Here is a 13,971-nt window from a genome sequence, read left to right on the forward strand (position 1 = left end):
GGTCTGTCTGCCAAAGCCATCAGACCTCTGCAACTCATCCAGAAAGCAGCTGCTCAGTTGGTCTTCAATCAACACCACTGCTCCCTCCCTCCACTGGTTACCAGTGGCTGATACTCTTCAAAACTCTAGCTCTGCCGTACTCCGCTGCTAATGGTTCAGGTCCTACTTACATCCAGGACCTTGTCAAACCCTACACCCCTGCCTTTCCTCTCCGCTCTGCATCAGCCAAACAGTTGGAGACTCCCACCAACATCAGGACCTCAGACAGCTAAACATCTTCATATATATATATATATATATATATATATATATATATATATATATATTTATTTTAAATGCTCTTCTTTTCTTCACTCCTGTAGCAATCACAGTTGGCTCTTAAACTTCTCTATTTACTTGATTCCTGTGGTCTATGTCTAGTACCCTATTGAATGCACTTATTGTAAGTCGCTTTGGACAAAAGCCAAACTGGGAATCGTGGGTCAAATATGGCAAAGAATCTTGGAGCATGTCCTCAGTATTAATCTGTGGCACAGAATGATAGTGATAAGCCTTTATGGAAGATGATGGCTCTACCTGTGCTTTGCTGTCCTCCAGCCTGACCTCCATGTCAGACATCTGGGTTTGGTTGTGAGCTAGCTGGGCCTCCAGTGACTCTATGGTTCCCTTCAGTTCCTCCACCTGACTGTCACAAGAATTCATGGCGGTCTCGTTGTCCTCCAGGTCCATCTGCAGCATCTCCAGCTGCACCTTTATGTCAAAAATCAGAAGAGTTAAACAAAGACTCAATCTTTTTTTTGGAGATGACCTCTTCTGATCTACCATTTCTTACAATAGACTGAACCAGACAAGACCAACATCATATGGTTCAGGAACCAACCTTGATTTTGTTCATGGCAACCACCTTCTCCTTGAGGAGATCGGAGGTCTTGGCCTGCTCTGCCTCGGCCTTGTTCAGCTTCTCCTTCAGACTCTTAATGGTGTCGTCTCTCTCTTCTAAGCCGTGTGAAGCAGCCGACAGGGTCGTCTTCATGCTCTTAATCTCCTCCCGTCGAGAACTTGCTTCCACTTTAGCAGCACTTAGTGATTTCTTGGCGGCTTCGAGCTTCTCTTTGAGCATCTTCTCTTTGTCGAGGAAATGTTGAGCCTCCAAAGCACGACTCTCTGACTCCTTGCTGCTCTTCTCTGTGAGCTCTTCCACCTCCTTCTCCAAAGTAAGGATCAGATTCACCTTCTCAGTCAGGGTGTTCTCCAGGTTCAACTTTATTTCAACAGCGGAGGAGTGACTCTTCTCAAGAGCTTCTAGATGCTTCTTTAGATCACTGTTGGACTGGCTGACCACATCCATTTCATTCTTCAAGACTGGGAGCTTCTCAGCTGCCTCTCTGCTGGCACTTAGCTCCTCTTCTAAGGAAGATTTCTGCTCCAGAAGGTTGTTGATCTGCTCAGTATGACCCTGCTGGATGATCTTAAGAAAAAATATTATCATTTGTTAGTAAAGCAGAGCATTTTTGATCAGTCAAAATGTACAACAAACAATACATTTGTTTAGTATTTACAATATTTTACCTCAGCCTCTTTCTTTGACTCTTGAGCTGCATTTTCCAGCTCAGCCTTTTGTTTCTCCAGAGACAAAATGTGAGCTTCAGCCTGTCGGAGCTGCTCCTCCAGCTCTCCGCAGCTGCTCTGCAGATCCTTTAGCTCCTCCTCCAATTGTCTGAGCTCTTCTGAGGTCTTCTCATGCATCTTCTTGTGTTGCTCTTCACTGTCTGACAGCGCCTTCAGTTGCTTCTGTAGCTCAGCTCCCAGTTGCTCCTGGGCTTTCAGGAGCTGATCTGTGGAACTGACCTGAAACACAAACAAAATATTTGATTAGTTAAAGAGATACCAAACTCAAAGTTGAAGCATGTTAAACAGCATTATAAAGCAGAATAATAATGGATCTGATACTAAAGTTAGAAACACTGCATACTCAGTCAGAATAATAATAATCTTCCAGCACACAAGACATTAACTATGTTATTATGCGAGTATGAAATGTATGATAGTAAAGACACTTTGATATACAAATGTGTTGTATCTTACAATATATTGCAATCCATTATAACATCTATAAATACAACCTCAAAAATGTCTATGAAAGTTCAAACTCCAAAAGAAACGAGAGAAAGACTGATTGTTTCCTAAATGTGTTGCAGTTGAGTAAAGCAGACCTGGTTCTTGGTGAGCAGCAGTTCTTGCTGGATCTCCTCCAGCTGCAATTTGAGCTGCTCCGTCTCTTCATCCTTTGCTGAAACACTTTCCTCACACTGCTTCAGCAGAGCTGCCTTCTCCTCTGCCAACCTGGTGGACATGTATGTTAAAAGCTATTGCTCCTCTAAGAAAACAGTGGCATACAGTTGTCATAGAAGACATCTAGTATCCCTGCAATCTGCTGTTATACAGAGATGCAGGGTAGTGTAAAAGCAACAGCTCTCAGAGACTCAGAACGTTTCTATTGATACAGTCTGTAAAGGTCAGGTTCTATCACAGGGCTCTAGTATTGGCAAAAGAGTTCAATCTAAGGGCGCTTTCACACCTATCTCGTTTGGTCCGGACTTTAGGACTTTACAGTTTGATCCCAACCTAAATTCCAGGTGTGAAAGGTGCCGCGGAGCACGGTCCGCACCAAAAGACCAAAGTTTGGCCCGACCAAAAGAGGTGGTCTCGGTCCGGACCAAACCAACCAAGGTCCGAACCTTAAATAGCGTGAAAACAACTATTTTTATAGTTCGGACCTTCGTATCAATGACAGGAAGTTTTTTTTACTTGCGAGCCGTTTTCTCCTCCTCTCCTGACGACGGCGATACAGTTTTCTCATGATGAGGAGGCTCATCTTGTGAATACCAAGCACTCTCACGTATTGCTCATTTAGCTGGTGCTGCTGGTAGCAAAAGACCAGCAAAAGTATTACCACAGGTAAAAGGTGGCTCGCTGGATTCATTTTGTGTAAACACATTAAGAAAGTAACACTGAACACAGGGAGATGACGTGTCCAGTAGAATTGTCTTGTAAAGTCTGTTATTCCTTTTGCAGTGTGAAACCAAAACCAACAGGACCAAATGTATACAATGTAACAGAACACGGACCTTGGATCAGACTTTCAGGTGTGAAAACGCCCTAAATTGTGAACAAAAACTCCCACCTGGCAGTGTGCTCCTCCTGCTGTGCAGTGGCTTGACTGAGGCTGTCTCTCAGCTGGCTGATCTCCGTCTGGCCCAACTCCACTAGCTGGTCTTTGGAGCGAGCCAGGTCGCAGGCTGCCTGGTGCTCCTCCTGCAGCTCTGTGTTGGTCCTCTCAGCCTGCTCTGCTCGACTCATTTCCTTTTGCAAACGCAACTCCAGACCTTTGACCTGTTCAGAGGAACAATAAGCACCAGGCCAAACTAGGAATATGTTCTCAATCTCAATCTAAATAATATATTGTAGTGGTGCAGAGACGTCATTTATCATTTGATTTATCATTTAATAATTTATTTACAAATCATTTTAAAATCCAAATAAAAATTTCAAATAATAATATACAGCAAAACATGATCTTGTAAAAAGGGTAAGCCCAAAATCTATTGGTAGCTTATAAACGGGGGCCCAGAACATCAAAATAACAATACATTATGAAAATAATAATTCCTATTTCTACCTGATTCCTATACCTAACTAGCCTGGCTAATGCCAGACTAATCACAAATGAGATTAGTCTGGAAACAAGCTATTGGTTGGTAGATTAGGCTTTTGCCAAATCCTGTCAGAAGCAAGTCAAAAACATCCTTTTTCGTGGCGAAACAGGAGTGTAAAGTCAAACGTTGTTCTTCTTTTAAAATAAACTTTTGCTCTAAACTATTTAAAACGCCATCAGCTAGATCCAAAGAAAGTTTCGCGTCTGCTGCAGCCATGTTGGATCCTTAAGAAAACTACAAAACTACAAGCTTCCGTCTGTCCAACAGTACGCATCATCGTCTTGCCGTCCCTCCCTGCTCTGTGATTGGATCTCTAAAACAGGGCCAAGAAACAGCCGTGGTTGCCGGACCACCTGCAGGTTCGAAATGAAATCGAGCGCGCAAGGCAGTATGGGTATACCCAGGCTAATACCTCACCCCAAAAGTAATTACATTAATTTAATTAATTACAAGTACAAAGAGTATCAAGTTCAGACACAATGACAAAAACACATCAGACACTGGAACAGCAAAACAAAACAAGCGACCCAGGCTGGAGCTACACATATTTCAACAGTAGTTTTTGTTTTAATCTCTTTTTAAAAGATAGACAGAGATGCAGACTCTTTTCAGCCAATTCCACTACAAAACGGAAGGGGTGCCATGTTTCCCAATGAACGTATTCAACATTTCAAAATGTAAAGTTTACTGGAAAATCTTTTAAAAGAAAGTAATAATAGAATAAATCACCTGTACTTCAAGCTGAGCCACCTGCACTGCAACGTTCTCCAGGTCTTTGGTGTGCTTGTGTCCAGCCTCAGAGAGTTGAGACTGCAGCTGGTTGTACTGATGCTCCCTCTCTTCCAGCTCTGTGCTCTTGTTGAGGAGTTCTCCCTTCAGGGAATCGATGTGAGCAGACAGATTGGCCTTGTCTCCCTCTACGCTCGTCAGCTGCTTCTACAATAGTGAGTAGAAACACATCAGCCCACAGAATCTCTACTGATAACGAAGCAACACATTCTAGAATGCACTGGGCAACACAGGAAAGGAATACTTTATTAAATAGAATTGTTGTTTTCTTCAGTCTGGCAAACTTTGTTTTTAACGCTCTGAAATCTTTGGCTATTATGTCCGTTAAAAAACCTGTTGGAAAATCTTTACCATGCCATGTTGGTATCAGTTTTTTCAGCGCAACCTCAACTATACATCCTGATAATTCATTTTTAACTTTGACTTACTTGATAAAAATTTTAACCCATAAAACATAAAATCTGATCTTGAAAATTATGTTTCACACACAGAAATGTACATGTTGCAAATATGAATACAGGTTTAAATAAATAAATAAATATAAATTAAAAAAATTAACATAACGGGTAAAATGAGGATAATCGCTAGTTCTATATTTTTATACTAAATATATTTGACATTATCTCTGGTCTTACTTGGCCGAATATAATCAAAAGAAGATCTGGTATGGAGTTTCAAGCCAGAACTTTAGGCAAGACTCCACGTTGCTTATGTAATGTGCAGGTGGTTTCATGGACTCCAGAAGGTTAGAAATACATAATTTGTAAATGTAAAACAAACCCAAACCAGCAGCACCTTACCTTAACGTCATCATTAGCTTCATTCAGCGAGATGAGGCTTTTCTCCAAGTTGTCTATTTTGTCAGTGAGGTCTTTCTGCACAGTCTCCGTTTCATTAATCAAGGTCTCCTTTTCTTTCTTCCACTCCAGCAGAGTTTGATGCTCTTGTTTCAGTTCCTTAGCCTCGTTCTGACTCACAGTGAGATGGGATCTCAGGTCCTGGCTCTCCTTTTCTAAGACTGTCAGTCTGTTGGTGAGCTTCTCTGCCTCCTGCTTCTGTTTCTGCACTTCACTCTGACATCTACAGTGTGACAAACATATTGACCATGATTGAAAGACAGGTAAAATATAGTGTAGTATGTTTTGACTTTTTCATGAAGTGCAACTGAATGTTCTTATTTAAAACTACCTGTCATGTTTGGTCTCTGCATCAGAAAGGGTCTTCTTCAGGTGTTCCAGCTCTCTAGCTGAAGCCTGAGTCTGCTGCTCCAGTTTCACCTGAAGTCTCTTCAGCTCTTCCGACTGGCCCTCAGATTTAGCTGAAGAGCAAAAAAACAGAGTTAATCCTTAGATGCCTAAGCATTCACATTACTTAAATCTTTGGAGTTTGGGGCTATTTTGTCGGTTTTTGACTCCTTTTCATTCTGCCTGTATAAACCACTTAAAAATCTTTACCATGACGTGTTGGTATCATTGTTTTCAGCACAACCTCACCTGACTATTTTCATTTTGCATACTGGATAAACATTTTGAACACAAAAAAAAACGTACAAAAAACACACGTAAAACATGAAAAACAAACCAAAAACACACACAAAATTACAAAAACCACATACAAACACTCTCAAAACACGCCAAAAACGCAATACAAATACAAAAAACAGACAAAGAAATTACAAAAAAACCAGATAAAAACACAAAGAAATTACAAAAAACAACAACAAAAAAACAGTAAACACAAAAGATTGCATTACAAATGCTAAATGCACAAAGCTAAATTAGAAAAATCTCTGATAAAAAAGGGTTGATGCATTAAATTGCACATGGAAACTTGTGGAAAAGCCAAAACTTTAGAGTTCAGCTGAGAGCAGGGCTCCATGCTGCTGAACGTTTTTACGTTGTGACGTCATGAAGAAGTCGTGCTCCGGTGCTTTCATGGACTCCAGAGGGTTAAACTCAGATAATAATAATTTGTTTTCATTGCCATTCCTACAACTAATGTACCTTTAAGGTCGTCCAGTAATCCCTGAGTGCGTTTGAAGCTCTGGTCGGCGCTCTTCTTCTCCTCCTCCAGCTGACTCAGACGCCTGCTGCTCTGGTCCAGCTGGACAGTCACACTGTTCTTCTCTTTCTGCAGCTCCTGGAGGGAAGACGACAGTGTGGAGAGAACATGAGTAGCAGCAGAAGATGCTGACAAACTGGCTGAGACAGAGATTGAAAAAGTCTGGCAGGTAAAGCATAGAAAACATTAGGTAGAAGACCTGTTTGTTGTGTTGAGATTAGGGTAGCCAAAAGTATCAATACTCAAAAAAGTATCGATACTAAAACGTTGTATCCGGATACAATACTCATTTTCAAAAGTATCGATACCTAGCCAAGGAATGAACACTAAAGTTATTGTTATTTTTTTATCAAGCTTTCCAAATATTGAGTATGCACAGCATACAACCTCAAAATATTGTTCTAATTGTTATTGTTTATTGTATTTATTTATTTTTTGCACTACCTCAGACCTGAAGCTTGTTATCATAGTTGCAGTTTCTTTTTTCTGTTTCTTATTATAAATATTTAACCTGTGGTTCTGTTCATTTTTACATGTTGCATTTTTCTTGTTAATAATTTTGGGATCTTTGTTTTTATCCTTGTGGTATCGAAAATGGTATCGAGTATCGAATATTTTCCTGAGTATCGGTATCAGGTTGAAAATTTTAGTATCGTGACAACCCTAGTCGAGATAAATTAATCCTGAAGTGTTAGATTTTGGTTGAACAGACAAAGATAAAGAGCTATTCACAGATTATTTAAAGATACTAAAAGAAACCCACCTCCATTTTCTTGCGGAGGTCCTGCTCTTTGGTCTGACTGGCCTGGAGGCTCTGCTCTGACCTCAGCAGTTTCTGTTTCTGCTCCTCCACCTCCTTCTCCATCTGACTCTTCTGGAAGCACATCTGGTAAGGAGCAAGAGGACAGAAGAGTGAAGATGGGAAGTAAGAACCACATACAAGGGCAGAAAGTCGGAGAAGTTTGGCAAAAATATCACATATATAAACTGGCCGGGACTTTAGGTACACAGAGGTAAAAATTACAACACAAGCCTTTTTTAGTGAGCTCATAATGTGTTTAATATGTTCATAGATGATGTCCCTCTGAACAAGTCACCTTTCTGGACTGCATGAACAGCAAAGACATGACAGCCACGATACTGCTCAGACACTACTCATGCAAAAGTATACAAATGAAACTGAGATATGTTAAATTATAACTGCTGCTTCAGCGACTCACAACTGGTTTACTGCATAAACTAAGATTAAGTTACTCTACAATGACCTTATTATCAGGCAGCCATATATATTATTTGACTCTTTATCTTTGTTAAAAGATTTTCAGCCATCAGCTGTCAAATATAGGCAAAATGTAGGCTTTACCATGGGGTTATTACTAGGACCGGGACCGGGAGATTAATTAATTACACAAAAATTAACGCGTTAAAAAAATTGACGCATTTTAATCTCTTACTTTTGCACCGCAGAACGTTTCTCACTGGATGAGTTTCAGGCGGACCGATTATACTGGAGCACCAACTAGCGTTCATGAGTTCAGACAACAACAAACCACAGTGAACATGAAGGAAGAAGCTGATGAGAGCGCTTTGGTTGGCCCCGTGGATGATGGGACATTTTGTTACAAAAAAACAACGGATGGAAGCATCGATAAGAGCGTGGTTGTGTTGCTATGCAACAGGGAATTCACATATCACCGCAGCACATCCAGCCTCAAGTATCACCTCAATGCAAAACATATAGCAGCTAGCGGCTAGTGTGGCAGCTAGCGTGGATTGTGTTTTACTTAAAAAACCAAAGTATTCTAGTTTACAGAAGGTCTACCTACCTATAGGCTACCTGAATTTTCTGAAATGTACTATATTTCTAAATATGCTATTGCTACAGTTAATGGCAAAAATTGCCACTGTTCATTGGACTTGAACAAAAATAAACAATATTTTTGTTGCTTAAGCTTATGTATTCAGTCATTATTCAATGGTATACTAAAAATCCATGTGAAAAAAAATACTTCTCACTGTTCTCAGGTCAAATATTTATATGCGATTAAAATGTGATTAATTTCGATTCATTCATTATAAAGCCTCTAATTAATTACGGTAGATTAATCATTTTAATCAAGTCCCGGCCCTAATATAAACCCTTCAATAGACAGAAAATGAGTTGGAGTTTCTACTGAAATCTTCCAGGAAATGAGAGCAGAAAGACATCAGTCAGTGTTTTTCTACTACTGACAGCTGAGTGAATCAGAGTAGTTGAAGGAAGAGCAGAAGAGAGTGTTATAGTCACCTTCTCCACGTCGGCCTGCACTACGTTAAGGTCTTTTTTGGACTGTTGGATCTCCTGGGTTAGTTTGGTTCTGGTCTGGTTCAGCTGCTGATCCAAAGCCTGATGAGCAGTCTGCAGCTGGGCCAGCTCCTACACAAAATATACAGACAAAACTTTTGATTAAAAAAAATAATAATAATTCCTGTCTATTGAGAATATCTGATAAAACGTCTAATGACCTTCTGACTGTTTCTCTCTTGGTCCTTGAGTTTCTGCTCCAGTGCTCGTTTGCAGCTCTCAGCGTTGTGTCTTTGACAGTTCATCTCCTCCGACACCTGTTTTAGCTTCTGCTCCACTGAAGAACACTAAAAACAACATCGCTTTCAGTCACTGACATGATTTTGTATCCACCTTACCTGTTATAAACATGTAATCAAACAGAAATTAAACAAAAACATCAAAACATTAACATTATTAATCCTCTGGGGTCTATGATTTGTTTGACGTTCCGAGGTCATGTAAAACCAAAGAAATTATCATTTTAATTTGATAGTACAAAATTATTTATTCAAGTACAAAAGTAGGATGGGACGAGGCAGCTGTGGCATTTTACAAAAATGGAAAAAACGGTCTAATCATCCAACACTGCTCCTATAAATAAACATGTTTTTATTGTAATTTCTTTGTGTATAGTTTTATTATATTTGAATTTTACCTTTATATGTTCATATTTGCAACCTACGTTTACATTTTGTTTAGTCCGAAACAGTTCATTGAGCATATTTGTAGTTTTTATTGTCTTAAATAGTATCATTTTATTTCAGATTTCATGATTTTTGGACTCAATATGTTAATACACTGGGTTAAAATGAAAAAATAATTGTTAGATCATGTTGAAGTTGTGCTGAGAAAATACCAAATACCAAACATGGCTATAGTAAATATTATGTGGTATATATAGAGCAAATAGGCTCAGAGCCCAGAGGGTTAACTAAACATTAATAAAATCAGTGACGTCTACCTTGGCCACCAGCTGCTGGTGTCTGTCTGTGGCCTGACTCAGCTCCTGGCTGCTCTTGGCCAGGTCTCTGTCCCGTTCTGTCAGCTCTTTGCGGGCCTGGTTCAGTTGGGTTTGTAGTTCCTGCAGCTTGGAGGCCTGGCTACGGATCTCCTTCTCCTGACTGGACAGATTCCTCTCCAGCTCTGACACACGGCCACGCAGCTCTGATGGAGAGAGCGGGAAAATGTAAGTCCTGCTGCTAGACATGATCAGGATGTTAAACTCAAAATAAAAGGTTCCCTAAGCTTCATGGAAACATACAAAACACTTCTTTTTAATAAGGGAATGTCCCACTTACTCTTCTTTTAAAGGAAACCTGAAACTGGCTCAAATCACATCAAAACTGTGACCACTAACTGGACTTGAGACGACTTGAACATTACTTTTTATTGCATCCTGTCTGGGTCTGGTATGTGTTGTGTGTGTGTGTTTTCTCCTCTATTTGTATCTTACCTATGTACTTGCTGTCTTTTATACTTGTATTTATTTTTATTTCTTTAGGCACTACGGATGCAAACTAGCAGCTTTGCTTTAATCCATATTCATAAAGATGTTTATCGATGTTCATTAATGTGCACTATCCCTATCCAAAAATAAAGTATTCATTAGGGCCCGCGAGGACCTGCGAGGTCCCTATTGTATTTCGAATGATTATTAATTTTTCTTTTTATTAATATTATTTTTTTCTTCTTCCCAAATGATCGCATTTTTCACTGCCTGAACATACCCCAAAACTCATGAAACTTTAAATATAAGTCACACAGGGCAAATTTTTTTACAATATATTGTCATCCTGAATTTCCACCACTAGGTGGCGCTATAATAAAGGAAAGTGCGTTTTGGCTAATATTTGGCACTGTGCCCAGACCATAAGACTTAAGGCAATGAAACTCACAGGGGTGCTATAGACCGGCCCCTGTAACGCACACACCCCGACGGCAGCATGCACCGACACGCGTGTACTGCGAGGGCCCGTTTGGTACTGCTTGTTATTATTATTATTCATTTAGCAGAGATTAATTAAAAAAACAAATGATAAACAGTCCACCTTGGTTGATGGTCTTCAGCTGCTCCGTCTGTTGGGACGATCCACAGGGACTCTGCACTACTGTGGAAGAGCTCATCCGTTGGCTCGTTTTAATAGGCGTCTCTTCGTGGGCGTCCCACAGGGATGTTCCCCGCCTCTTTAGAGGCGTTTCCATTGCATCCTGAGACAGGCGGCTGTGGGACGGATCCTGCTTTTGCCATGGGAATATGGAAGATCCAGCTTGGCGGGCGGCAATGTCCTTGTGGCTTACACTGACTGAGGACTGATTCAACAGCTAGAGAGGAGATACGTTAACATCAGCAACTACAATGGAAAAAAAACACACACCTTAAAAATATTTTTAAAATACCCACTTTGACCTGCAGGACTTTGAGTTCAGTCTCCAGTCTTTTTCTGTCTTCTACCTCCTGGGCATATTTCTCCTGAAGCTCATCTAGTCTGTTATCTATACAACACGAATGTAAACATCATGTTAGGGCAAACTCATTCGGAGATACTTAGATATAGACCATATATCAGGGTTCGTACACTTTTTCAGTGGTCAACTTCAAGCCCTTTTAAAAAGGACTTTCATGGTCCATTTTCAAGCTTTCCAGGACCTTTCAATGGTTGTAAATGGCATATTTTAGATGAGTACTTTGATACTAAAAGGGGTAATTTCACATAACCATACCACCAGCAATGGTATTACACTTTTAGCAAACTAAAAGTAGTTTGCTAATCTCATAAAACATACTAGTATGGGAATCTAGGAGCAAAAGAAAGCTCACAAAAATCATCAACCGGCAGCTGGTGGAACTAAACACGACCCAAACTAGGAGGAAAGCCCCACAAATACTTCAGGAGCACTCACATCCACTAGGAATTAGAAAAACTCCCTTCAGTAAGAAGATAGAGGGTAGAGCAACAAGAAACATCTCAGAAACAAGAAGACGCAGGCAAGTCGCAGGCGAGTCGCAGGCATTTTCAAGGATTTCAAGCACCCGTACCAACCCTGATATATGATAATGATAATAATAAGCTTTATCTGTAAAGCACTTTTCTTAACAAAGTTACAAAGTGCTTTACAGGCAAGAGATAAAAACATGGTGGAAATACAATAAAACAACAAAGCAAAGTAAAGTGCAATGCAAACAAGTTGGAATCACAAATGTCAAAACATAGAAAGTGGCACAAGCTGGGGGAGAAAACAACCAAGAGATTAAATAGTTAAAAAGGCTTTGCGATAAAAGAAAGTTTTCAGTAGGGATTTAAAAGAGGCTAGTGATGAAGACTGTCTGACCTCAAGGGGTAGAGAGTTACAGACTTGGGGCCCTAACAGCAAATGCCCGGTCACCCTTGGTCACCAGCCGGGATCTAGGAACCACCAGTAGAGCCCCATCCACAGATTTCAATGTACGCATTGGGACATAGGGGACCAGAAGATCAGAGATATAAATAGGGGCAAGGCCATTTAAAGCTTTAAATGTGAGTAAAAGAATTTTAAAATAAATTCTGAATAAAATGGGTAGCCAGTGCAAAGCTGCTAAAACTGGAGTTATGTGGTGATATTTTTTGGTTCCTGTTAAAATTCGGGCAGCAGCGTTCTGCACCAGTTGGAGTTTGTGGAGGGAGCTCTAACTGATTCCAGTATACAGTCCATTGCAGAAGTCCAGCGAGAGAAGATAAAAGCATGTATAACCTTGTGTAAGTCAGAATGGGATAAAAAAAAGATCTAATTTTGGTATACAAAAACCTCAAGCAGACAAGCAGCAGCAATATCACTAACATTTGCATTGCAATATTAGGATGACAGGTACGCATGTATCTGGAAACCAAACAGCTGAGGTGGAAAAAAAAAAGAAGAAGAATCTAATGGCATGAATTAATGAGGTACATACAGCAGCAACCGGAGAGTAACAAAAGGTCAAATACCGTGCTGTTTGTAGGCTGAGACAGGAGCTGGGGTAGAGAAAGTCTTCTGTGGAGTGGTGTAGGGCTGAATGTCAGAGGATGATGATGACAAGGAGGAGGAGCCAGCAGGCTGGGAGCGATCCAGTTCATTTTTGTACCTGAGCAGATGGAAAAGACATTCAGGAATCTGGATTTCAGAGCTTTACACCAGTACTGCCCTACAAAGCAAAAAGGTAGTAACTGCATTTTTGGTCAAAAATGTGTTATTATCATTTTCATGACATTCAAGGCATCCTTTGTTATATGACAAAACTTCTTATCTCAAATGTGTGTCGTTTTGGAGAAAAATGGTAGTCATTTGTACAGAAACTGCAAAAAGAGTACAGTATCATCCATTACTGTATTCTTGTTATGTTTTACCTAACAAAAACAGATACTGCACCATATAAAATCGTCAACTTGTTTGCCTTAGTTATCATCACAAGTGTTTGAAAAGCCTTAGAAACACTTAGGCAAAATTATTTTGTTTTGCTCTGTTGAATTGGAGTTTAACTTGCCTATATTGCTTCAAAGAAAAGCTGTTTTGCAGTGCTTTAACATTAATGTGATTTGTAGGTATAGCAGATACTACATTACAGATACAGAAACACCGCCAGACACACAATAATCTAATACTCACACATAATAATGTGGCCTTGATACAGTTTAGCAATGTGAGACTTTAAGCAGCCGTTTCAGCACCAGAACAACTTCCGGGTGGAAAAACATTGACCTAAAATGGTCAAATTAGTTTGGGTTTGGTATATCCATGTTCAGGAAAACAAACAGTTCCAATTATTTCAAATACAGTGCATCTAACACACCCAGAGCCCAAGTTGTGGCAAAATAGTTTTTGGAGAATCTACTGCCTTTTTCCTTGGTATGGTGCCACGTTTTTGGTAAGTAATACAAAGCAAGAATACAGTAACTGGAAAACAGGGGTAAAATATAAAATTAAATGTGAGGATTGTACAAAGAATAAGCTAATATAAAGTAACAAAGCAGCCACATGTTTAATAATCTACCTACAACTACTTACTGGATGACAGGATAACTTTAAAGTCATTTTTCTCAGTTCTGCACTCTGCATAGTTACTGC

General features: G+C 39.9%; 1 protein-coding gene across 4 annotated transcripts in view; it reads right to left on the reverse strand.

The window, feature by feature from the left end:
- Nucleotides 1-13,971, reverse strand: part of cenpf (centromere protein F) — a 36,850-nt gene that overhangs the window by 20,186 nt on the left and 2,693 nt on the right. For 3 of the 4 annotated variants that reach the window (XM_059357250.1, XM_059357249.1, XM_059357252.1), the window contains 16 exons: nt 12,855-12,991; nt 11,294-11,385; nt 10,941-11,214; nt 9,854-10,056; nt 9,072-9,197; nt 8,854-8,982; nt 7,330-7,452; nt 6,509-6,644; nt 5,694-5,823; nt 5,306-5,585; nt 4,446-4,652; nt 3,185-3,393; nt 2,214-2,343; nt 1,570-1,848; nt 881-1,468; nt 577-750 (listed from right to left, as the gene is read on the reverse strand). In XM_059357250.1, the coding sequence (XP_059213233.1) occupies nt 577-750; nt 881-1,468; nt 1,570-1,848; nt 2,214-2,343; nt 3,185-3,393; nt 4,446-4,652; nt 5,306-5,585; nt 5,694-5,823; nt 6,509-6,644; nt 7,330-7,452; nt 8,854-8,982; nt 9,072-9,197; nt 9,854-10,056; nt 10,941-11,214; nt 11,294-11,385; nt 12,855-12,991 (3,217 nt within the window). The remainder of the gene's footprint in view (nt 1-576; nt 751-880; nt 1,469-1,569; nt 1,849-2,213; nt 2,344-3,184; nt 3,394-4,445; nt 4,653-5,305; nt 5,586-5,693; nt 5,824-6,508; nt 6,645-7,329; nt 7,453-8,853; nt 8,983-9,071; nt 9,198-9,853; nt 10,057-10,940; nt 11,215-11,293; nt 11,386-12,854; nt 12,992-13,971) is intronic. The other variant, XM_059357251.1, reaches the window with a different exon arrangement.

This window comes from Centropristis striata, chromosome 2 (assembly GCF_030273125.1).
Source record: "Centropristis striata isolate RG_2023a ecotype Rhode Island chromosome 2, C.striata_1.0, whole genome shotgun sequence".
Taxonomy (NCBI): domain Eukaryota; kingdom Metazoa; phylum Chordata; class Actinopteri; order Perciformes; family Serranidae; genus Centropristis; species Centropristis striata.